Raw genomic sequence first — 25,693 nt, 5'->3', positions numbered from 1 at the left:
ATCCAGCGACGAGTTAAACACAATTCCAATGAGCTAGCCAACCAGAGCTGCCCAAGGATGAAATAGCCTTGCCCCCCTAATGGATCCCAGCACCAATCCCATGAATCTTCCACCCACCACAAACCCAAGCATGAGCCAACCCCCACAAGAGCCACCTTCACCAGAAGAAAGGACACCTGCCCTCGAATACAAATCTCCCCCTACAGGGTCACAACTCCACAAGAGAGCTCCACGTCCAAAGAGACTGACAGGAGCACACCCAGACAGCTCTGGGAGTAGCAGCCATTTTGTAGAATATAAGTTGAATTTGACTTTGGAAAGTGCCTTGAGATGACCTGTGTCATGAATTGGTGCTTTATAAATAAAATTTAATTGAATTGAAGTCCTGCATGCTGTGAGTCACTGTCCATCTTCTATTTCAGACAAGATGTTTAGAAAAGGCTTTGGTCAGCTTCTCATATACATTCCCACCCTAACCTTACCATCAGTGGTACATAACCTCTGTTTCCACATACATATGTGGATGTCAGTTGACTGGATGTGAATTACTATAGTTTTAACTCTTAACTTTTATCAAACAGATCAAAGGAATCAGAACCCTGGATCAGTATACTATGATAAGGATTCGAATGCATTGGCTGTCCGTTGTAAGGTATGTATAGCTTTATTGTACGACTGCTTCCCTGTTTGTCTAAATATCCCAAAGCCAAATGACAGTTATGTTTAGAAGAAAAAGAATTTCAGCAAGACACACCCTTGACAAAATTAGCTAACCTTTTGAATCAGGATACATCTATTAAATTTAAAAGAATTTAAAACCCATAAAACATAATCGCAAGTCTTCACAATACTGTACCATTCCTGAAATACAAAACGGGTATGAGAATCCTGTCTTCGGGGCAGCACAACTATCTATTTAGGAGGCACAATTTTAAGTTATTGTAGAATGATTTAAAAGGCTCATATGTTCTATGGTGTTTTATTCTAGTCTTAAAGGGATCTATGACTACTTGTGATAAAAACTCACAAGTTGTCAAAAATTGTATATTCTTTTTTATATTTTTCACCCATGGAGGTTGCCATTTTTTCATTTGCGCAAAGCATGCTGGGTTGATGACGTGCTTAGATCCTACTGGACTGGAACCTACAGAGTTAACACAGGAAGGCTAACATTTTCAAAGATGTTTTTTTTTATCATATTGCGTTTGACTTGTGTAAATCTAGACAGTACCACATGGTGTCACTGTTGGCTGTGATTTCAAAACAAAAAACAACAGAAAAAGTGAAGTGAGTCTTTACTTCCCACATGAAAAAAAATAAGAGCCCTGTTGGAAGCACACAACTTCCGAAGGACCCAAATTTGGGCGCTCAGCACTTCTCTCCAGAAGACTTTGAGTAATTTTTACCAGCAAAATTGATGACAACAGTTGGCGGTTACCCTTGCAAGCTAAAACCAACTGCTGTGCCAGCTTATTTTATCCACAAAGTGCCTAAACCCTACCGCCTCGCGAGTGAAAGATGTGGGAGACAGGCAACACTGGAAGCCCTTATAAATAATGAAGCTACTGCCACTACCACCGGTACTGAATCTGAAATCCCGGACCTGACACCGGACCAAAGACCAGACCCGCCTAAACAGATGTTAACGGACCGAAGACCGGACCGATCAGATCCTAAGCTAGTGTTATGGGCCCTAACATCAGACACAGAGCACTACTTGCTGGGATCACATCTATAGTGGTAGCATGATCCATACCATCAGCTCCTTTGCGCATTTGCAAACAGACCAGACCGGGAAGGCAATTTTTCGCTTTTTCTTACTTTTTTCTTCTTGTATCTTATTTTAGGTGGGATGTTTATTTTTGTATTTCATCGTTATTGTGTAAATATTGCATAATTTAAAGGGAATAACAAAAATACAGAAAAAAATAGTTGCATCTCATTTCAGTGGAAAACAAAAATTTAAATTAATTTGAATATTTTTTTACTCTGTACTTAACTGTACACTCCAACAGTGTTGATCAAAGAATTCTTGTGTAGTTTTACGTCACCTGCAGTTATGTTTTTGCAAGAACTAAACGATGTGGCTACCATAACAACAAGGTTGTCTATTGTCTCTGATGGGTGCACCAGAGGGCGCATTAACAGCATAAATGTGTTACAGCTCACTCAAGTTATTTTCTAATACCATATATTTTTTGTACAAAACAGTGACAGTTGTTATAAAGTAAACCATAGCATTTTGTAGAAAAGGATGGAAATACGTTTTTCTGGTCCTTTTTCAACTAATAAAGCGCATTCAACAGCGACCCGGAAGTTATTCTGTTTGTGCATGCGCAAAGGAGCTGAAGGTACAGATGGTGCTACCGGTACAGATCGGATAGTGACACGCCCCATGGACTGGCGCTGCCTATTGGAGCTGACGTTTCAGCACGGCCACCATCTTGGATTGGTCTCTTATAGACCAGTTCACGCGTGACGTCACGAGCCACATCCGGGTCCCGCTGGTAGGCAAAAACCGTACTGTTCTCGCCTACTACCATGACAAAACGGGTTAATTACAGGGTTCTTTTAGTTAGTTTATTTTTGGAATCTAAACAATGCCTACGACTTGTTGTGCTCCCAGTTACACACAGAGGCATTCCAAATTGTCGGATGTACGTTTCTTTCGTTTTACCGAAGGACGAAGAAAGACGAAAGAAATGGATAATTTCAATGAAAAGGATGCAGGCAGACAATCCCAATCGACTGTGGGAGCTATCATACCGTTTTCATCATTGCTGGAGATTTTAACCAGGCAAATATGAAAACTGTTCTCCCTCATTTCTACCAACATGTGGATTTTGCAACTCGGGGAGAGAACACTTTGAGGAGAGTCAACCCGCAGAAGGCCCCAGGTCCCGACAACATACCTGGGCGGGTGCTCAAGGAGTGTGCAGGTCAGCTGGCTGGTGTCCTCACAGACATTTTTAACACCTCGCTGGACCAAGCCACAGTGCCAGCATGCTTTAAGTCTGCCTCCATCATTCCGGTGCCGAAGAAACCTCAAGTCACCTGTTTGAACTACTACCGGCCTGTTGCACTGACTCCCATCATGATGAAGTGCTTTGAAAGGCTGGTAAAGGAACACATCGTCTCCAGTCTCCCCCCAACATTTGACCCATTCCAGTTTGCCTACCAATGGAACCGCTCCCCTGAGGATGCCATCTCCTCTGCTCTTCACCTGAGCCTGGAACATCTGAGCTTCAGCACACCCCTTCACAACTGGCTGCTAGACTTCCTCACCAACAGACCTCAGTCAGTCCAGGTCGGACAGAACACCTCTGATGTCATCACCCTCAGCACGGGCTCCCCTCAGAGCTGGGTCCTAAGCCCCCTGCTGTTCCTTCTGCAGGTCCACCAGGTTCTGCGAAAGCTTTTTCCCTGCTGCCATCAGACTGTTGAACTGCTGAACTATAACCTATAAACTCTGCCCATCGTTTGCATATTTGCACATTTTGCATCATGGCATCTCCATCTAGCATTACAAATGCTGCCGAACTCTTAGTTTTTAAATGCATTCTTGCTCAAATGCCCTTTGCACAATCAAATTATGTACATACAAATGTTTTTTTAAAAACACTCACCTGTACACTGTGACTTTCTCCTGCATTGTTTACATTTCAATTGTTTTACTTTTAAATCACTGCTGCACCTTATACTGTATTTTAAATCTACTGTAATTTACAAGCTGTATTTTTGCACAAATGCCCTTTGCACCATCAATTCTGCACATACAAATGGTTTTAAAAATACTCACCTGTACACTGTGACTTCTCCTGCATTGTCTACATTTAAATTGTTTACTTTTAAATCACTGCTGCACCTTATACTGTAATTTAATTTTACTGCAATTTACAAGCTGTATGCAATGAAATGTCGTTCTGTACGCACTCTGTGCATACAAAATGACAAATAAAGTTGTCTAAGTCTAAATAAAAAAATAGTATATATATATATACTTAAGTCAAGACGTAAATGTTCGTTTCGTAATAATATACGTACATGTACAATGTATGCAAACCCTCTGGCATGAGTCTGTGAAAAGGATTAATAAGACAAAAACACCAAAATAACCTTCTGTGAACAATGTTTTTTTTTAACCTACCGGTGGCGGGTCTTCCTCTTTGCTAAGGCGCAGTCTGTGTCCGACTCCGCTTTCGTATGGTACACAAACATTTCTGAACATGTCCCGATATGAAATAATTGTAGCCATCCAGTGATTTCCGGGCTTTCATGCTCTCTCGTGTGTACTGGCCTGGCGTGTTTTTAAGGTAGCTGTATATGTCGCCGTACGGAACACTTGGCCAGCATTTCACAGACTCGCTCCGTCCCTTCAGGCTTTTGCAGTGTGGATCTGGCATTCTGATACCATTAACCATAAACTTACTCTTAAAACAATCTTGTGATACGTTATCTAAAGAACAAAAATACGTCGATAACGCGTCGTTTCCTTTGTTTGCGTCCGCCATTGTGTTCGCCTTTTGTCTACCAGTCCGGTGCACATGTGGGAAAAACCTGGATCAAAACAATAACAATGAACTGGTCTATAGGACCGCAGTGCATTTATTTGTTCTGAGGAAGCTGTTTGCCCAACTAAAATAAATCATAACTCCCTGAATTTTTACCCAATTTTGACACGGTTGGGTTTGTTACAGAGATTAGTGGTTATGATACAGGATGCTGTTACACATCAGAAAACATATTTTAATGCTGAAATACGCTGTTTAAACAACAATACGTTGTTTAAACAACATATTTCATAAATGTATGCTCTTTAACAGACAGGCACATGGCATATTAATGTATAAATATGTGAGTTCATACTGAAATACTTAATACTCTTAAACAAAGAGACATGGTATTACAAATCAATACATGTATGAATTAATACAGTTTATATTTTAGTTAAGAAACAATTTGGTTTGTTCATTTAAATTTATTTTACTCTCACTTGTACAAGCTTGAGAACACAAACAACATTTTTTTCAAATTTTTGCGTGCTGTGCGTGCACATATGGCTTTCACTTCCTGTTTGCGGTAAGGCGTATTGTGTCTCTTCCTGTTTTCACAGTGTGAGCAACTGTCTGTTGCTCCAGACTCTCTCGCTTTTATCTTTAATCTCTTTGCTTAACATCTGTTTTTAACACATAAGCACTTTTAAAACATTCTCTGTTGCTGCACATCGCGCTTGGGAACTCCTTGTTTTTCACACGGTTTTCTTTTTTGGCGTCGTAAAAGGGCACTAGCCTAGCTTTAGCCTAGCCTTAGCTTCACAATGGCTTCTTCATCTACTATTACTTCAGCGTCTCCGTCTCTGTCTAAGTCTCCCCCTATCTCCTGCTCTCTGTGTCAGATGTTTACTTATTCCTCTGCCTCCTTTAGTGATAATGGTACTTGTAATAAATGTAGTGTTTTTGTAGCTTTGGAGGTGAGGGTGTCAGAATTGGAGACCCGGCTCCTTGGTATGGAAAAACCAGCTGATGGCTGCCCCTTACATAGAGTAACTTTATGTAGTGGTCCTCCAGAAGCACCCGTGCAGCTGGGTAACCAGGCCGGCTGGGTGACTGTTCGTAGGAAGCATAGCTCTAGATTTCAGCCCCCAGGTCACCACCAACCCGTCTGCGTTTCTAACAAATTTTCCCCACTCAACGACGCACCCACTGAGAAGCCGACCCTGATTATTGGGAGCTCAATAGTCAGAAACGTGGCACTAGAAACACCAGGGACCATAGTTAAATGCCTGCCAGGGGCCAGAACGGGCGACATAGAATCTTACCTGAAACTGCTGGCTAAGGATAAGCGTAAATACAGTAAGATTGTTATTCACGCTGGCGGCAATGACACCCGGTCATGCCAATCGGAGGTCACTAAAGTTGGTGTTTCTTCGGTAGATAAGATAAGATAGTCTTTATTGATCTCACAATGGAGAAATTCACTCGTCACAGCGGCTCATACAGAAGGTGCATAAGTTTGTAAGTGTGTAAGTTTGCTAAAACAATGTCGGACTCCGTAATTTTCTCTGGTCCCCTGTCTGATCTGAAGAGTGACATGTTTAGCCGCATGTCATCATTCAACCGCTGGTTGTCTAGGTGGTGTCCTGAAAACGACGTGGGCTACATTGATAACTGCTGAACTTTCTGGGTAAAACCTGGTCTGATCTGGAGAGACGGCATCCATCCCACTTTGGGTGGTGCAGCTCTTCTTTCTAGGAATCTGACCGGAGTTATTAGTTCTCCTAAATGCTGACAGCCCAGGGTCCAGACCAGGAAGCAGATCCGTAGTTTAACACACCTCTCTGCAGCTTCTGTACTGTTATCCACCCATTATCCTATTAAGACGGTCTCTTTCACACGGCCAAAACTTAACAGATCAAAAACTGATCTAAAAGGAACAAATCATAAAAGTCTAATAAAATCAATACGGCTCACCTTGAACCAAAAAAATAAAACAATCAAACGTGGTCTATTAAATATAAGGTCTCTCCCTCCAAAGACTTTGTTAGTTAATGAATTGATTTCTCATAATCAGATTGATTTGTTTTGTCTCACAGAAACCTGGCTACAAGAGGACTACGTTAGTATAAATGAGTCAACTCCCTCCAATAATTCAAATTTCCACATTCCCAGATCTGTGGGAAGAGGAGGAGGAGTGGCAACCATCTTTCAGTCTGATTTATTGATTAGTCCCAGGCCAATTAATAACTACAGTTCTTTTGAACATTTAACCCTCAGTTTCCTTTATCCAAATTGCAAAGCAATAAAACATCTTCTGTTTGTTGTTTTGTATCGTCCATCAGGCCCTTACTCTCAGTTTTTGGATCAGTTGTCAGACTTCTTATCTGATTTGGTGATAAACACTGACAAGGTTATTATAGTGGGTGATTTTAACATTCATGTTGACACAGAATGTGATAACCTTAGTGTAGCCTTTAAAACTATCCTAGATTCAATTGGTTTTACTCAAAATGTGCATAAACCGACGCACTCTTGACTCCATACTTTAGACCTTGTGCTGACATATGACATTGATTGTGAAGAAATAACAGTATTTCCTCACAACCCTGTCCTATCTGATCATTTTTTAATAATATTTGAGTTTAATCTAACTGAGTTCTCTACCCCCAAAAGAGGGTTCCATTATAGTAGATCTTTATCGGACAATACTGCATCAAACTTGAAAGAGTCTGTCCCCCTTTTAATATTGCCAGTATTGCAGAAATACCCTGCAGATAGCAGCAATGTTGTTTCTTCCCATTCACAAATAGATGTCTTTGTTAACGGTATGACTTTGTCATTGCGTTCTGCATTAGACAATGTAGCTCCCTTGAAAATAAGGTGATTATTCACAGGAAGCTGGCTCCCTGGTTTAATTCAGAGCTGCGTTCCTTGAAGCACAATGTTAGGAAATTGGAGAGAAAATGGCGCTTTACACACCAAGAGGAATCCTACCTAATCTGGAGGGACAGTCTATTGTTGTATAACAAGACCCTTCGCAGAGTTAGAGCAGCATATTTTTCATCATTAATTGAGAACAAAAATAATCCTAGATTTCTCATCAGTACAGTTGCCACACTTAATCAGTGTCATAGCTCCATTGATCCATCCATTCCCTTAGCTCTTAGCAGTAATGATTTTATGGGATTCTTCATAAATAAAATTGATTCTATTAAAAATAAAATAATTGGCCTCCTCCCAAACATGATTACCTCGTCCTCAGTAAGTGAGGCAGCAATCGAGGAATCTTTAGAACCTGCGCAGTGTCTGAACTGCGCAGTAGAGCTTTCTGAGCTATCTAAAATTTTAGCTTCATCTAAAACCTTTTACCTTTATGTTAGACCCAATCCCAACCAAGTTGTTTAAGGAGGTATTCCCTTTATCAGTGGTCCTATTTTAGACATGATTAATCTATCCTTGGTAAATGGATATGTACCACAGGCTTTTAAAGTAGCTGTTATTAAACCTTTACCTACGAAACCATCTCTTGATCAAGATGAGTTAGTAAATTACAGACCTATATCTAATCTTCTTTTCTTATCTAAAATTCTTGAGAAAGTAGTTGCTAATCAACTTTGTGAACATTTACAAAGTAATGACCTACTTGAGGAGTTTCAATCAGGCTTCAGAACTCATCATAGCACTGAAACAGCTCTGGTGAAGGTCACCAATGATATTATCATGGCCTCAGATAATGGACTTGTGTCTATTCTTGTCCTGTTAGATCTCAGTGGTGCATTTGACACAGTTGATCACAATATTCTCCTACAAAGACTTGAGCATATTGTAGGGATTAAGGGGAAAGCATTAGGCTGGTTTAAATCTTATCTGTCGGACAGATTCCAGTTTGTTTATGTTAATAATAAATCTTCCTCAAACTCTAGTGTCACCAGTGGAGTATCACAGGGTTCAGTCTATTTACTATATATATGCTTCCGATTGGCAAAATTATCAGACAGCATGGGATTAATTTCCACTGTTATGCTGATGACACTCAGCTATATTTATCCATAAATCCTGATGAATCCAATCAGTTTCTTCGACTGCAATCATGTCTTGATGACATCAAAAGCTGGATGACTTTAAATTTCCTGCACTTAAATTCTGACAAGACAGAAATTGTAATCTTTGGACCAGAGTCCTCAAAAAATAAACTTCTTAATCAATCACTTAATCTGGATGGCATTAACTTGGCCTCTGGTAATAAAGTAAAAAATCTTGGTGTTGTTTTCGACCAAGACATGTCACTTAAATCAGATATTAAACAGGTTTCCAGAGTTTCCTTTTTTCACCTCAGGAATATGGCCAAAATTAGAAACATTCTGTCCAGGGGTGATGCTGAAAAACTACTCTATGCATTTGTTACTTCAAGGCTGGACTATTGTAATTCTTTACTATCAGGAAGTCCACAAAATCTTCAGCTGATCCAAAATGCTGCAGCAAGAGTTCTGATGAAAATCTACAAGAGGGGTCATATTTCTCCTGTTTTAGATTCCCTTTATTGGCTTCCTGTTAAATCAAGAATAGAATTTGAAATTCTTCTTCTAACGTATAAAGCCCTTAATAATTAAGCTTCATCATATATCAGAGCTCTGATTACCCCGTATGTTCCTAACAGAGCACTTCGCTCTCAGACTGCAGGTCTGCTGGTGCTTCCTAGAGTCTCTAAAAGTAGAATGGGAGGCAGATCCTTTAGCTATCAGGCTCCTCTCCTGTGGAACCAACTCCCAGTTTTGGTCCGTGAGGCAGACACCCTGTCTACTTTTAAGACTAATCTTAAAACTTTCCTTTTTGACAATGCTTATAGTTAGAGAGGCTCATGTTTTCCTGAGCTACCTCTATAGTTATGCTGCTATAGGCTTAGGCTACTGGAGGACATCAGAGCCTATTTTTCTCAGTCTACTGATTTCTACTGTTTTCCAGCCTACTGTTCTCCAGTTTTGCATTGCATTACATTGAAATGACTGTTGTCATTTCAGCTTTTAACTTTTTGCTCTCTCTCTTTTTCTTCATAGTAGGTACCAGTGTTGTAGTACTCGAGTCTGAGACTCGAACTCGAGTCAGAGTCATTAGCTAAATTTAGAGACTCGTGACTTGACTTGGACTTGAGCACTGATGACTCGAACTTGGACTTGGACTCCCACATTTAGATCATTCTGACTCGGAAATTGAGAAAAAGACTCGACTTTTTTTATATCATTAGGCTATAAATTTAATATGTCATTAGAATATTATTTGGTGTATGATTTTAATATCTAAATGGCGTACCGCACATGTGACGTCATCATCTTATGAGCAACGCCCCTTGCCGCTAAGGTTGGGCAAACAGTGTGAGAGCGCACGTAGCAACCAGCCATTACACATGCAACAGATGCAACGATATGACCGACTTTTCCGCTGTTAAACTATCACAAGAGGATGTCCAGGCGCCCATTTTACTGGTAGAACTATGGAACAACAACGTTCAGCTCAAACGATGGCTTGAGTGTCGAGGGCTTAGAAAGACTGGAAAACGGGCCGAGTTGATAGAAAGGTAAGTCGATGTTTTTCTCCTGTTCATGGCGTCATCGGCCATTTTTTTTTCTGTTTGTAGTCACCGTCCAGGAATCGGTATAAATTGTCCGGTCCGCCGAACAATTTAGTCCGGTCCAGTGGCCAAATGCATTATCATTATCCAACGGCTGTATCTCCTCTCTGCATTGACCGGTCTGCACCAGATTTTTTGTGAGTTATGGGCCGGAGCCGCGGCGGTGCGCGAACCCCGCCGGCCGGCCGGCCTGAGCCACGGCGGTGGCCAATAGGCCGGAGCGCGCTTGGCTGCGAGGGCCGATCGACGGCGCTTGCGGCTTCAACATCCTTCATATGCGGCCTATCAGCGTACCTCGAGTCGCTGTTGCACGTTCCATAACAACAATGTTTAAAAACCATCGTTAGGAGACGTCTTCGACTTGGAAAAAGCAGTCGTTTTACCGAGTAAAACCAAGGGTAACTACAGCCAAAGAGTGGAGGAAAACGCATATTTGCCCTGTACGTGATATGACATCACGTTCTAAAAATAGCTCGCTCGCGGAATGCCATTATTAATGCAATGGAATGTTACTGCTTCATGTCATACATCACGTCACAGCATGTTCCTACAACGAACTTGGATCAATAGTGACTCGACTCGGATGAGTAGTGGACTCGACTCAGATTTTTTTTTTAATGACTTGGACTTGACTCGGACTTGAACACTGGAGACTCGAACCTGGACTCGGACTCGAGGCATAGTGACTTGACTACAACACTGGTAGGTACACCTGGTCTGACGTTCTGTTAACTGTGACATCATCCAGAGAAGACAGATCACCCGCTATTACCATCTAATGTAGAACAGATTACTGGATCAATGTGTGCTTCTGTGCTTGTTTTATCTATCTTGTTTTGTCTCTGCTCTGTTTTCTGTAACCCCCAGTCGGTCGAGGCAGATGACCGTTCATACTGAGCCCGATTCTGCTGGAGGTTTTTTCTTACCACTAATGGGTGGTTTTTCTTTCCACTGTCGCTTCATGCTTGCTCAGTATGAGGGATTGCTGCAAAGCCATGGACAATGCAGACAACTCTCTCTGTAGCTCTATGCTTCTCCAGGAGTAAATGCTGTTTGTCGGGACTTTGAAGCAATCAACTGGTTCCCTTATATAGGAAAATTTTGACCAATCTGTATAATATGATTGATTTTGACTTTGTAAAGTGCTTGAGATGACATGTTTCATGAATTGGTGCTATATAAATAAAATTGAATTGAATTGAATATGCATACACAGTTTTTTTTTAAGGCCTGAAAAAGTGTTCTTTAAAAGTTCTAGGTCATTCGAGTGTCTTATACTACCTTGCTTGCAACTAGGGCTGGAGCTTAAGACCCATGAAAAATAACTGTTTTCTTCAGCTTCTTGCATGTGTTTGAACTCTGTAACTCCAGGATACTTAATTTGGCAATGTGATTCAGCCTTATTTTATGAAATATGGCGATAACAGATTAATAAGCATGAAATTATGGCCCATCTGTTGGGGTTCTGCATTGTTCTCACCAAGTAGCAACACAATTTCAGAACCAATCTCAGCCCAAAATTTTGATCTGCACCCCATGATCTAATTTCAATAGTTATCCCTGGCAATTGTAACTGTAAACTGCAGAAAATCCGCAGAGAGAGTTGCTCCCTCTGCGTTTACTCCTGTTGCCTGCTATGCCAGCCTTGAGTAGGAGAGACCCATTCAATATGGTGGGGATGCAGAATGCACTCCAGCACATAAGGAGGCGTCTACGTATATAATGTCTATGTGTTTAACAATATTTTATTGAAAATTTAGAAAAACTAAACAGCTTACTGTATTTTTTACTGTATCGCTTTTACTTCTAAAATAGATATTTCTCAAAGTCCATTGTTACAACTAATTGTGGAACCCTTCTAGAGGTTTGCATTGAAAATATGTTGCGACTGAATGCACTCCAAAAGGTACAGCAAGGTACCTCATCTCTGGTGGTCAACAATGGGAAAGGATGCCATGATCCTTGGGTGTTTGTGTTTTGATTTTGTTGTTATTTTTGGATCATGTCAACTTTAATTATTCTTATATGTGTGTTTATTTGTACATTTTAGATGTAATTAGCGGTTTCTGTTTGTTCTTTCAGTTTCTTGTTAGATTTCAATGGCTACCTGAATCTCCCCAGTTAATCTATACCTTATGGATTTAGTTAAGAGATTTCTGTTTCTTTCAAAATCCTGTTTCCTGCTGTTCAAGGTGGCTGCATGTTGGAGTAGCTTTGCTAGTTTTCATTCTGATGTGTTCTTTTCAAACACCTTCCGTTCCTCTTTTTGTTGATCAAAGTTGCCTTCTTGGGCAAGCTGGAAAGATTTTTGCTGATGTCTTTTTATTTTGGGACATTTATTATGATGCCTAATCACAGCAACTGGTTATTGTTTTTCTTTTTTACAACCGGGAGCAGCTGATTAACATCTCAAAAGCTGAATGCTTCAACTACATCTCCAAATCCCAGATGAGTTGAAAAGGAGGTGCAGAAGATGCAGATCAGGAGTAAGGAGACAAGAGAGAAGGCAGAAATTCAAGCCATTTCTTCCACCAATTGTTATTGGCAATGTAAGACTCCAAGCCCTAACAAGGACCCAGACAGAATATTGGGAGTGCAGTATTGAAATTGTACTGAAACATGGTTGCAGGACCATATCCCAGACTCCAGCATCTCTCTGTCGGGTTTTATGACCATACAAGCAGAAAGAGATTTAAAGGGGCGATATCATCATTTCAAGTTCTTCCTTTTCACATTTAAATCATTCAGTTGTAGACTCTGAGAGGTAATGAGGAACATCTGAGAGGAACTCTTTGTTGGTACTCTCTCTTTGAATACTAATAAGGCACTTCACACCCAACCCCCTCCAGATCGCAAAGCGTTCCACTCCACCCCCTTCGGCCATTTTTGTAGTAAGCTGGGGGAAGGTTCGATGAATTGTGTGGGTTAATACACCCACCAATATAACATTTCCACTTATGTACTTCTAGCTTCAGCATCCTTGACCTTGAACTACATAATCACAGTGAAAAATGCATGCATCTCTTCTTTAAAGAAGAGCAAAGGAGGTGGATTAGCAGTGCTTGTGAACAAGAGATTGGGACATCAAGGACGTTGTTACCTTTTTTACATTTCCCAGTACTTTTTTTGGCAGCCCAAGGAAATGAGTCTTTAGTTCTCAGAAGCCAAAGCCTAACTTATTTTGGCCACATGTAAGTTGTACAGTGCTGGACTCTTTCATATAGTGTGAACACTACAGAGAGAGCTGAGTAATTAGAGTACAATACATATTTATCTTTTGGGACAAGCATACCCCATACAATAGACAGGACTCTGGCACACTGTGCTCTAATTGGCCTTATGCTAATACTGTGGACAGGCCAGCCTCTGCACACATTAATTCACAGGAATGTATTACAAAATGTCTCCAAGCATGTATCTCATGGCCATTTTCCACCAGTACTAACTCAAAAAATTGCGTTATGGGTTTAGTCGATTTTTTTCGCTTTTCCATCAGTAACAGTTATGTGAACTATTTTTAAGACCTGCTTCCCTGCGGTTCCAAACGCAAATATTTCTAAACACCATAGTAAAACTTGTTTAACCTTCACCGTTTCTTAAGACCTAGAACAATAAGAAAGGGTTTAAAACAGAATAAACCGTGCTAGAAATTATTTTTGACCTTATCATACACTGGGGCATGATAAGTTTCGTGGTTGCTTTTGGAGTAGATCAGCTCGCTGTTTAATTTTGTTAAACACGCGACAAACTCAGTGAGAAAATCTCGGCAGATACTTTCAAAGTTTTCCTTTGTGATCATTTCTTTGGAATGGCTTCACCTTTTACCAATATTACCTTCTGGTTTTGCATTGTAAAAGGGTCGATTATCTGAATGCTTAGGTTTTTGTGGCAGCCTGTCTCCAAACCTTTCGGTCTGCTGGATCATTGCAGAACTGACTTTGTGTCTTTTCTTTGGCCTGTTTCCTGTCTGAAGGTTTAAGACTCTAAGCTTGCTTTGTTTCCTGTCAAATTGCAAACAAGTGTTCCTAACAAGCTGGGCAGATCTGCGGATGTCGTGCATGGTCACTTCATAACGTACACTCTCATGTAAATTATGAAGGAACAAAGACTTAAAAAGTGGGTTCTTTTCAGGACCTGCTGAATTACTTACCTGACTCCGCCAGATAGATTTGCTCCGCATATCCATCTGGAAACCTTCCGTTGAAGTAATTTTGGGAAGGGGCGAAAATACTGGTTAGCTGATTGGCCTATGTTGGTGATAGACGGGCCAAATGAACCAATCAGATTCGTCGTCGCTCTGTTACGAGCGACGACGAAAACACAACCACAAGCCAAGCTACTCTTGCTGCTGCAGGTAAAGGCTCATTAGCTCAGCAAAGAAATACTCTGTAATGCCGATAAAACTTGCTCGATAGCCACGCTAACGCTAGTTTCATCGGCTGAAACCGCCATGCTGTTAAGACTGAACTGACGCGCTTCCCGTTGCGTCACACCTCAACCCGCCTCAAAGCCAACGCTGATTGGACGTTCGTTTGGTGAACGGCTCCAAATTTTCTTCAACGGAGAGTATCCAGACTGATCTGCGAGTGAAACCTTGAAAACTCGCGAGATCAGGATGGTCTCACGAGGCTACTGAATTACATCCCTGAGAATAAACGTTCCTTAAGCGATAGTAATAATCTCTGGGTGTTTATTTTTCCTTTTGAATAACGACAAAAGCGTCAAGAGGTATTCAAGCCTGATCACTGTACACTGAATATTCTTCTCTTAAAGCTTTGTAAAGAGCTGAATAACTGTCACCAATCTCTGGAGGAACAGCTTTAATGAAGACATGAATGCTTCTAGCTGTTGTTTTTCAAATAAGCTTTAGTTTCTCACGAGAGAAGGGAAAGGGCAGGTCAAAAAGACAACGTTCGACTTCCTGCAGATAGTCACGAATGTTTGAATCATGATTATCTGGGTCAAAATATTCTATGTCCCGAGCAAGGGACTCAAATTGGCGAATATGGATACCATAACTATCAGGTGGGCCTGGACCACCTGGTAATTGAATCGGTTGTGTTCATGAAACGACGGAGGTCTTTGAACTAACCTTTGATGATGTAAGGAATAATGCTTCTGATCTAAGTGAGAGTTTTCCAAGATGTGAACTCTGATGTGGTGGGGGTTTACATTGGTGTGGACCACCTGTGTGACTCTTCTGGCCCTTAGGGGGTGGCACAGAGTCAGGACAGGTAGTGGTATGAGTCAGGTGTGATATATGCTCATCCCTCCAATCTGAATCACCTGTGTCTGCAGAGTTATTTACCTGGTACTCTTTGGGGCTGTCCACTGCAGCAGGGTGATGCAATGCTCCACCGTAGACAGTCTGACTTCCAGCACCTTCCATGGAGTCTGTGGAAGTACTTTTTCTAAACCAACATTTAGAGGTTCTGTTCTAAATTTTGGCAAGACTAGTTCTGTTCTAGGTGCTGCGTTAGAAACTGCAGAGCTGTTCTGTGATTCTAGCTCCTGCAAAGAGTCAACCTGCTTGGGTTGATCTTGTGAGGATTTCACCTGAAGGGTGGAGGACTCACTTCTCTGGTGAGCCACAGCCCCACTGACAGGAGTTTTGACGTCCTCTGTCTCAGCTTCCTCCATCCTCACCTCGGCCTTTGAGAGCTCATGCCTGGCAGCACTCACTCTGTCTAAAACAATCTGATGCTCAACCTGCAACTGAAGATACTGTTTAGCTTTCAGTTGGGATTTTTGCTGATGCAACAGGGTGATCTGACAAAGAACGTCTGTAATCAGAGCATCAGTTGGGTTTGCAATAAAATCCATTAGTTCCTTAATCTTTTATCGCATTCAGCAAGGTAAAAACTATTTAAGTTGCTCCACTCATCTGCAGATAAGTTGACGTGGTTGGCAACAACAACCTTCTGCCTCTTTATGTCTGCTTGGTCGACCACAGGTGTAGTTTCAGATGTGAGAAGTTCTGGCTCCACCTTGCTAACACAAAACAAACACAAGTTATGACAAAACTTTCAAAATAACATAAGATCCAGTCTGTGCATGCCTAGCTACGCATTTATGGTTAAACATACATTATTTGTGTGTGTGTAGAAACAAGTGCGCAAGTTGACCTTGGGAATTACGAGCTCTGTAGCGACTGCTTACCTTTCTTTAGGAATTACTAGCTTTTTAAGCTTGTGCTTCTCACCTTTCTTTTAAGGGAAATGAGTAATTTTAGCTTTATGATCACCCCCTTTCCACGTGAACAGGGTGGCACCTCAGATTAACTAGGAGTTGAATCTGGATACACGTATGTTATACACAGCACAAAATAAGATATTAAAATGTCTTATTAGACGAAAATGCAAAGCATTTCGTCTCGTTAGATATTGGACCATGAAACTTCTCTGGACTGCAAGTTAATTTTGAAAGCGCATAACTTTGGACTTTTCATTTAAGAATTGTGGTTTAAGCAACCATGAGGATAAATCACTGCATCTGGACTCAGATGTGCAGTAAAATTTTGTTCTGCCAGTAAGATTACCTTTACAGTTAAATCCACTATCAAACTGTTTGTTACACCAGATAACTTGATTGATTCAAGCATCTGAATTTAAGCTTTTCATAGTACAGTTTATTATCACTAGCTGAGAAATGTTTTTGTTAACTTTTATTTTTCTAAAAGTCTAAAAATGTCACAGGTGATATTCTGATATGTGTGCAGTTTAAGCGGTGTTCACGATCGCCCACCCACAGACACCTAATCTGTTGTGCAATTGTACACTGTTTAAAGTTAAAGTTAAAGTTTTGTCTCGAGGGTATCAGCTCTAGACAAGGTTTTCCGCGGGGCATTAAAAGTTATTAAATAAAAATTTCTTTTTGAAATCAAGGCTTTAATTGGCCTTAAAAGTCATTAAATGTGATTATCTGTGGCAAAAAAAATTCCTTTTTTTTTTCTAAAAAAATACGTTCATAAAAACAGTTTTGTCAGATATATTATCAGATATAACTGATTCCGCGTGTTTACGCCTGAACTGCTTCCGGTTGATCATAAAGCTGTATGTTTTGAAAATGTTCAGAAAATAAGCTCGAGGCGGAGAAAGAGCTATGATGGGAAAATTCACATTTCAACAAAAGTGGATAGAAAACGAGGAATTGGGGACATTGCTGCAGCCTGTCGACGGTAAAGATGACGAAGGATTTTGCCGTGTTTGTAAAAAGAAAATAAAGCTGCACAATGCGTGTCAATGCTTCACGATCTCACATGAAGTCGGACAGTGTAGTCCAGGGTATACGGTGTATACCCACTTATTTTTCAGTCAGCATTGCCTATACCTACTTCTGGAGCGATATTTGTGTCTTTTGTTTGAGCGCGCAGTGAGACAGGTATTCAGCGTTTAAACATCACGCGTGCTCAACTCTGGTAAACTCTTCTCAATCCCCTATGCTCGTGCTCGGTTCCGTGTCTGCCCGTGACTTGGTACTTCCACGCTCAACACCAGCTGTGCGCTCGCTGATATATGATGAATATTTATTTTCATAGACTACTCATTGCAATCCCTTTTATCATCAATCGGATCCAACAGGGTAGCTTCCTACTTCATGTGTAAATACATTTACAAATGACACTTTAAACTGTACAAAAAACAGATACTCATTAGTGACCATCTAACACTTTTTAAGAGTATGTGATGACAACAGCACTTATCTACATAGGAGCAAAACTATGTACAGACAAGTGAGAGCAGAACAGCATTTAAAAATTATATAATACAAACCGCAACAATGCGGAGGGAAAAAAATCAACAAAAAATTAATAATGCATCTTAGAATCAAAGAGATTACAAAATCATAGCAAAAACATATATATATATATATATATATATATATATATATATATATATATATATATATATATATATATTATAAACAATATATATATATATATATATATATATTATAAACAATATATATATATATATATATATATATATTATAAACAATATATATATATATTATAAACAATATATATGTGTGTATATATATATATATAGATATGTGGGTACTTGTTGATGGCATTAAAATTATTTCTACAAGCATTAAAAGGGCATTAAAAAGCATTAGATTAGGGTTACTCATTCCTGTGTAAACCCTGTCTAGAGCTGATATCAGGACAATAGTTCAAAGGGATGATACGAGCACTGGCGATCTTTTAACAGCAAACTTTGCACACACATAGAATAAATGAGTGACAACTTCTCTTCAAGTTCAATAATTTAATAACAGAAATGAAATAAACATCCAGAGAACATCACTATATAATGCTCTTTATCTGAATTAACACCATATTCAATAATCAATAAATCCTATCCTACTAAGCAAAATTAAGATAAAAAAGGAAGCTAAGATAATGAACTATGTACATGCAAAATAACACAAAAGACAAAACAAAAGTCGTGATCATCATCAGAATAATTCAGTGAATCTGATTTAAAGAACATGGAATGGAGTTAAATTAGCTTAACTAATTTAGAACAACATTTGGCATGTGTTTCAATCATTCACGATGCGAATCCTGAGTAAACAAAACATTATTTGTTGAAATAACATTTTGTTTGAGTTAAAGAACCTAAATTCATCTTAAAGTGTGAATTGAGGTTAAATTATTTATTTATTTATTTATTTCTCCCCAGTGTCCTGTCTAGCAATGTGGCAATAAGAATTGATATCTTAATGCCAAATAGAGCTCGACAGATTTTACTTTCACAAGTGGAGCAAACAGCTTTCGCCATAATGCTCCGCTTGATTTGTGCATGTAAATAGCCTTATTGTGATTCCTGCAGGGAGAATTTCTAATTATATGGACACTACAGTGGGAAAGTAGGAGAGTAAAAGAAAAACAAGAAGAGAAAAAAAAGAAAGAAAGAAGAGGTGAAAGAAAGAAGAGATAAAGGGAAGAGAATGATAAAACGTCCTCTGTCTGCTCCATCACCTGGAAAGAGACACAAAAAGAACAGCACAACCAACAGACATAAAGCAACAGATACAATCGTGTAACACCTTGATACCATTGCTAAATCATATGTATTATTATTTAAGCTGACATGTGTAATGTGATACCTAAAAAAGAAAGTAAAAGAAAATAAATAAATAGATTATAGCCTTTCTGTATGTAAGTGAACATTTAATAACTGGGACCCAGCACCTGTAGGAGTTTGTGAAAGTGCACTAGTTTAGGTGAAAATTATCCAGAAGGAAATAGTTCGATAGTGATTGTGGAGAACCGAAGACCCACCTTCCCTGAGCACAGAGGCAGGAGTCAGGGGACCCGTAACCCCGGACTCCCAAAGGGACCCCCAAAGCAATGCGCCCGAGAGGGGCCCTCACAGGAAATCTGCAACCCCCCTCCCGAGGGAAGAGGAGAGACGACCCCGAGGAAATCCCCCAGCCACCGCAATGCAGACGCCCCCAAGAGCCGCGGGGACGAGCCCGTGGGCTCCGCCGGCAGCCGGCCGCGCTGAAGTGGTCCTGGCCATGGGCCCTGGGGGCCAGAGGCCCCAGGGGCGACCCGCCATCGCGATAGGGGCCCCGGCCGCCCCCCGTGGGGCCAGGCCCCGCGAAGCCACCGCCGGGAATGGGCTGGCGCCCACCCGGGAACCCGCCCCAAACCCGGGGACCGTCAACGTGCCAGAGGGCCAAGGCGCCTGCCACCGCAACGGAGGAGGGCAGGATGTGGGGGGATGGGCTCCGCACCTATCGGAGACTTGAGATGTTCTTGGGAGAGGGAGCGGACCGAACCCGAACCTGGGGAAAAAAAAAAAGATGCTGTACACACATTCCCACATAGCATTCACATCCAAAAATCCCAAGTGGGGGGGGGGTCACCACAATTCAACAATACGACTGCATGTGCCCGACCCCCGGCCCTGCCCCCGGACCAGACGCCCCCCGGATCAGGCCCCCCAAAGAGGGGGAGCCGACACGACCCGTACGGGCCACCCGACCAGAGCCCCCCCTCACCCACTATATACCTAATAAACCCCCTTCCACCCCGACCTTACCCTAGCCACCCCTGCCCCCCATCCCTTCCTGGGGAGAGCAGAGGCGTCAGCCCCAGACCCGGTAAGCCGCTGGCTACCCGCAGCAGCCTCCGTGCCGCGATCGGAGATTGGGGGTGTGCAAAAGACCCCCGATCCTCCCTACGCCCGCTCAGATGTTGTGTTGTTGCATGTTGATCTCAGGTGTGTTTAAAACTGGGAGCACCGAAGGGGGTGCACGGCACAGCCCACCCCCCCGCCGGAAGGAAGCTGGTGCCAGTGCACCCCCTCCAAGCAACTACCCAGAACCCTCAATGTCTAAATGCGAGAGGGGGTGAAGGGAGCCACCCGAGGCGAGGCTCACACAACATAAGCCCCCCCCCCCCCCCCCCCCCAGACGTCTTCCCCCCACTCCCCCCCATATCGTGACCTACATGAATGTGCGTTGTGAAAATGTTTGGAGTGAAAGTGTCTAAAATGCATGATAAAATTGGGGAGAGGGACGTCACCAAAAGGTGGCAACCTCCAGTAACACCCTCTCCCCAAGGACCTACATGTGTGGCGGCGTGATGGAGCAGGCAGAGGGAGGAGTCCGGGGATGGGAGCAAAGGACTGGGGAGCCAACCCAGGGAGCCAGCTCCCCTACTGACTCCAATAGGACCAGGACCGGGACAGGGGTCTGGACACAAGCCCACCAGAACGTCCACCAAACCCCCCACCCCACCCATAGATTTCACCCCTCCCCAACACTAACATTCAAACATCTCACCATACATTCGACACTAGACATCCAGGCTGGGTAAGTCACTACTCCCGCTCCCTCTCCTCCCCCCACTAGCAGAGTGCCAACCCAAAGAAGGGGAAGAGCATCTGCCCTGAGATGTTAATGACCATGCCCCCCTACCAGCTCAACAGGCCCCGAGGCCCCCCAGCGCACCAGAGGCCCCGTGCAGGGGCAGACACCCGGGCGCACACCGGCCCAGACCCCAAGCAGCACACCCCCCGGAACCTCCGAGGCCCCGCCGGGGCCCCCGCCTGAGGGCGGCGCGCCCCAGGGACCCCAGGCCCCCAGACCCACCCAGGACCCACCCAGCGACAGCACAGCTACCAGGTCAGTAACCCACGTCCGTCACCGCATAGCTCCCCAAGAGCGCCGCAAGCGGTGCTGTGGGCCACCCGTAGGCCTCCCTAGCTCCTCCCAGATGGGGGCAACAGACCCCGGAGTCAGACCCACCAAGCGCCCCACTCCAAGTGCCCCCAGAGTCCCAGGAACCCCTCCACCCAGCCACTGCGCCCTGCACGAAGCAACCCACCGCCCCCATTCCACTAAGTGCTAATCAAAGGAGCCCAAAGAAATCGAACAGATGTGGATGCAGATGCTGTCTCAAGATTAATATGATCCAACAAAAGATCTCTATACTGATTGATACTGAGATTCTCCTTACTTTCCAATTCATGAGGATAGTTTTCTTTGCGATACATAGTGCAGTGAAAACCATGTAAACTATTTTATTCCCCAGAGGGCTTTCCTCAAAATTACCAAGCAAGCAAACTGATTGGGAAGGTGTAATTTTACAGCTCAAGCACTTTGATAAGTCCTTACATATCTGTGTCCAGAACCTCTGGACTGGTGTGCATAACCATAACGCATGAATATAATTATCAGGATGATAATGCAGTGCCTATGCAGTGTGGACAGATATTAGATTGTGCCAGACCCATCTTGAATAATCTTTGTCCTGTGTAGTGTACTCTGTGAAGGATTTTGTATTGTATTAGTTGTAAGTTGGTGTTTCTAGTCAATTTGAAAGTTCTTAGACATATCTGAGCCCAGAAGTTTTGTTCAAAGTTGACTGATAGATCCTCTTCCCATTTCATAATAGGAAGAGATATTGAATCATCTATTTTAGTCAGTTTCCTATATGATTTAGACAGTAGTTTGGGGGGGGGAGGTGTTAAATCTAGGAACTCTAATATATTACTTGGAATTTGTAAACCACCTTTAATATGCTTAAATTGTTTTCTAATTATAGATTTAAGTTGTTCATATTCCAAAAATTAATTTTTACTAATGCCATATTGCATATTTAGTTTGGAAAAATTGATGAACTCTGTTCCATCAAGTAAATGTTCCAGATATTCAATACCTTTATTCTTCCAGTATGTAAAGTTTATCATATTATTATTTTGTAGGATGTCAGGGTTGTTCCAGATGGGTGTACGACTGCATGGGATAAGTGACGACTTTGTCATTTTAAGAAACTCCCACCATCCTGTCAGAGTAGAGCTGATATTGATATTTTTAAAGCATGTATGCCGTTTTATATTTGAGCTAATAAACGGCAAATCTGAAATCATGATATTATTGCATATTTTCTGTTCTATATCTATCCAGGGCTCGTCTAAAGGATTATGCTTTATCCATTTAGTGATATATTGTAGTCTATTTGCCAAGTAGTACTTATGGAAGTTAGGCAGATCTAGTCCCCCTCTGTCTTTAGTTTTCTGTAGCGTCTTTAAGCTGATACGGGGCGGTTTATCTTTCCAAAGAAATTTAGAGATTGAAGAGTCTAGAGATTTAAACCAGTCAGATGATGGTTTATTGGGGATCATTGAAAATAAGTAATTAATTCTAGGTAAGACCATCATTTTAATTGAAGCTACCCTACCCATGAGTGAAATTGGAAGCGATTTCCATCTATCCAGGTCATCTTCTATCTTTTTTAAAAGTGGGATGTGATTAGATTTTACTCAATCCGCAAGTTTAGACGACACAGTGATACCCAAATATGTGATGTTTCCTGAGCGCAAATGTAAATCTAGGGGGTTTTGGAAAGAGCAATTAATTGGCAGTACCGTAGATTTAGACCAGTTTATAGAGTAATCAGAAACCTTTGAGAAGGATTCTAGTAATCTAATTACTTGAGAGAGGGAAGAGTTTGAGTGCTGAAGATAGAGTAATACATCATCAGCATAAAGACTAATCTTATGCTCTATATTCATGCATTTTATACCTTTAATAACCTTTGTTTGTCTAATTGTTGCTGCTAGAGGTTCAATAAAAATGGCAAAAAGTGAGGGGGAAAGTGGGCATCCTTGCCTAGTGCCCCTCTGGAGACAAAAGCTGGAAGATGTTTGATTGTTTGTCCTGACACAGGCTGTAGGAGAGCTGTATAAAATTTTTAACCAATTTATAAAAAAATTGCCAAAACCAAATTTATGCAGAGTAGCGAATAAAAAATTCCAATTTACTCTATCAAATGCTTTTTCTGCATCTAAGGACATTATAATAGTTTTATTATTTGTACTGTAGGAATAATCTATTAAATTAAGTAATCTGCGTGTATTTGTGGATGACTGCCTTCCTCTGATAAAGCCAGTTTGGTCTGGGTGGATTATGAAAGGAGTGACTTTATCTAATCGTTTTGCAAAAGCTTTACATATTATTTTGATATCCACGTTGATTAAGGATATGGGGCGATAGCTGGTGGGCAACATAGGATCTTTGTCTGGCTTAAGCAGAAGACTGATGGAGGCAGAGTTCATATTAGCTGGAAATCTGCCATTTTCCTGAATTTCTTGCAACATTGTGTGAAACGTTGGTGCCAGAATACTCCAGAACTCCTTATAAAACTCAGTAGGGAATCCATCTGGGCCTGGAGCCTTTTTATTGGGCATGCTTGTTAAAGCTTCCTGAACTTCAAGGTTAAATTAGTTTAACTAATTCAGAACAACTTTTGGAATGCGTTTCAACCCATTCACAATGCAGATCATGAGTTGCACAAAACATTATTTGAGGAAATAGCATTTTTAAAGAATGATTTGCTCAGTAAGATCATTACTTTAGGGACGCTCAATTTTATTAATGTGCTTCTAACTCCGGGAGCTAGGGGTCGCTGCAGCGTTCGGTCACTACAATCTGTTACTCCTAAAGTTAAACAAAATGCCTTTAAATTGACATTAATATTCAATATTAATCCGGGAGTAAGGCTCATAGCACTATCGAACGATGGCGAAGCGAAACGTACAAGCCTTATGCTTTAAAACAAGCCCTTTTTGAATGCCCGGAACCGGAAGTTACCAGAAGCTAATAGCACTTTGGCTAGCAGATTTTTGGCATTAACTTTAAAGACTTCATCTTTATTTTCAGTCATAATGAGTGAGCCGCTTAACATAAACATTAATATACCATCAGTGTATGAAACCCCTGTGGCGATAATCATATCGGCAATGACATGGTACCGAATGCTAGCATGAGCTAAACCCGTTAGCTCTTGGTGCTTAAAAACACCATGTGTGCATTACACAAACATTTCCAAATGACTATGTAACCTTTCCCTCTGGTTCATCTCCCGAACCTGCCGGTGCCTCGTGTGAGTCCGGTCCACTTTGGCCATCCAAGGAAGGGAGCAGTGGAAAAACAGGGAAAATCGTTGGTCTTTTCAGCAGCTGGCTAGCCTGCGGCTCTGCTGCCTAGCAGCAGCAAACATATAGCAACAAACCAGCTGAAACGTTTTCGGGATCGATTTCAGCTCCCTCTTTCTCTCAGTGTGGGAAGAGGGTAATGGAGGCTGATCCTCGCTGTCTTAAGTCACCTTTCCTGTATCAGCTGAGGAGAAATAAACAAAGCTGTTTTTGGCATGGAGGGATTCTTTCCTCCTGCGCCTGACGATGAAGTTAAGACAGCAGACTTAACTCTGATTTCCCAGGTCATGTCCTCCGGGCGAAGAAGGATTTCTTCCCTGTGCTGGCTTCTGTCTTTCGGCCTCGTGAGGCCACATGAAAAAAGGCCAGCCTCTGTCCTCCTTTTGCCTCAGGCAGGAAGTGAAGAAGAGCTGTGGTGGCTTGCAGAGGTGACTGGTTAGCCACTCACTTCTCGGCAGCCCCAGGGAGTCTGACAACAGCCACAAACATAGCAGCAGTCTATTCTGTTGTTGTGTTCATGTATATAACTGTGGGGCTGTCTTGCTATTAAAGATCCCGCCTTGTTGAGAAACTACTCAATTATATTGGAAAATGAATCAAATTGTGTTGAACTGACCAGACCATTCCAACCTAAATAGATTAGGTACAAACAGAAAAGGGACATAATATTTGTAACAGTTTGACTCGTAGTAGAGAGAAGACCTTGAGGATACATTTGTGCTAACCAGTATATGTCTAGTATCAGTTCAAACACAGTTAATAACTAGTAAATAACTAATAGAAGTTAAAGGAGCAATAAAGACACCTAATGTTTCAAATCGGAACAACAGACAAATTATATACCGTCTCCCCCCACCTCCACCCTTTGGAGAGTGTCGCTCAGGTCGTCAAGTCAAGAGAGACAAGGACGTTGCATAGCTAAATTCAAGATGACGAGTGAAGATTACGCCAAGGGCGGGGACCTTGGCGTTCCGATCCTCGGCTGCAGAAGCTGGCTCTTGGGACGTGGAATGTCACCTCTCTGGTGGGGAAGGAGCCTGAGCTTGTGCACGAGGTTGAGAGGTTCCGACTAGAGATAGTCGGACTCACCTCGACGCACCGCTCTGGCTCCGGAA

General features: G+C 41.9%; 1 protein-coding gene across 2 annotated transcripts in view; it reads left to right on the top strand.

Moving 5' to 3' along the window:
* Positions 1 to 25,517, top strand: part of mtfmt (mitochondrial methionyl-tRNA formyltransferase) — a gene marked incomplete in the record, with an annotated part of 49,352 nt that extends 23,835 nt beyond the window's left edge. Inside the window, 2 exon segments of one of the 2 annotated variants that reach the window (XM_036133087.1) lie at positions 582 to 652; positions 25,450 to 25,517. In XM_036133087.1, the coding sequence (XP_035988980.1) occupies positions 582 to 652; positions 25,450 to 25,500 (122 nt within the window). 2 annotated transcript variants of the gene reach the window in all.
* Positions 25,518 to 25,693: the final 176 nt, after the last annotated feature.

Source organism: Fundulus heteroclitus, unplaced genomic scaffold (genome assembly GCF_011125445.2).
Source record: "Fundulus heteroclitus isolate FHET01 unplaced genomic scaffold, MU-UCD_Fhet_4.1 scaffold_57, whole genome shotgun sequence".
NCBI lineage: Eukaryota > Metazoa > Chordata > Actinopteri > Cyprinodontiformes > Fundulidae > Fundulus > Fundulus heteroclitus.
The sequence above is the reverse complement of the archived record's forward strand: the minus strand, read 5'-3'. Positions and strand labels throughout refer to the sequence as shown.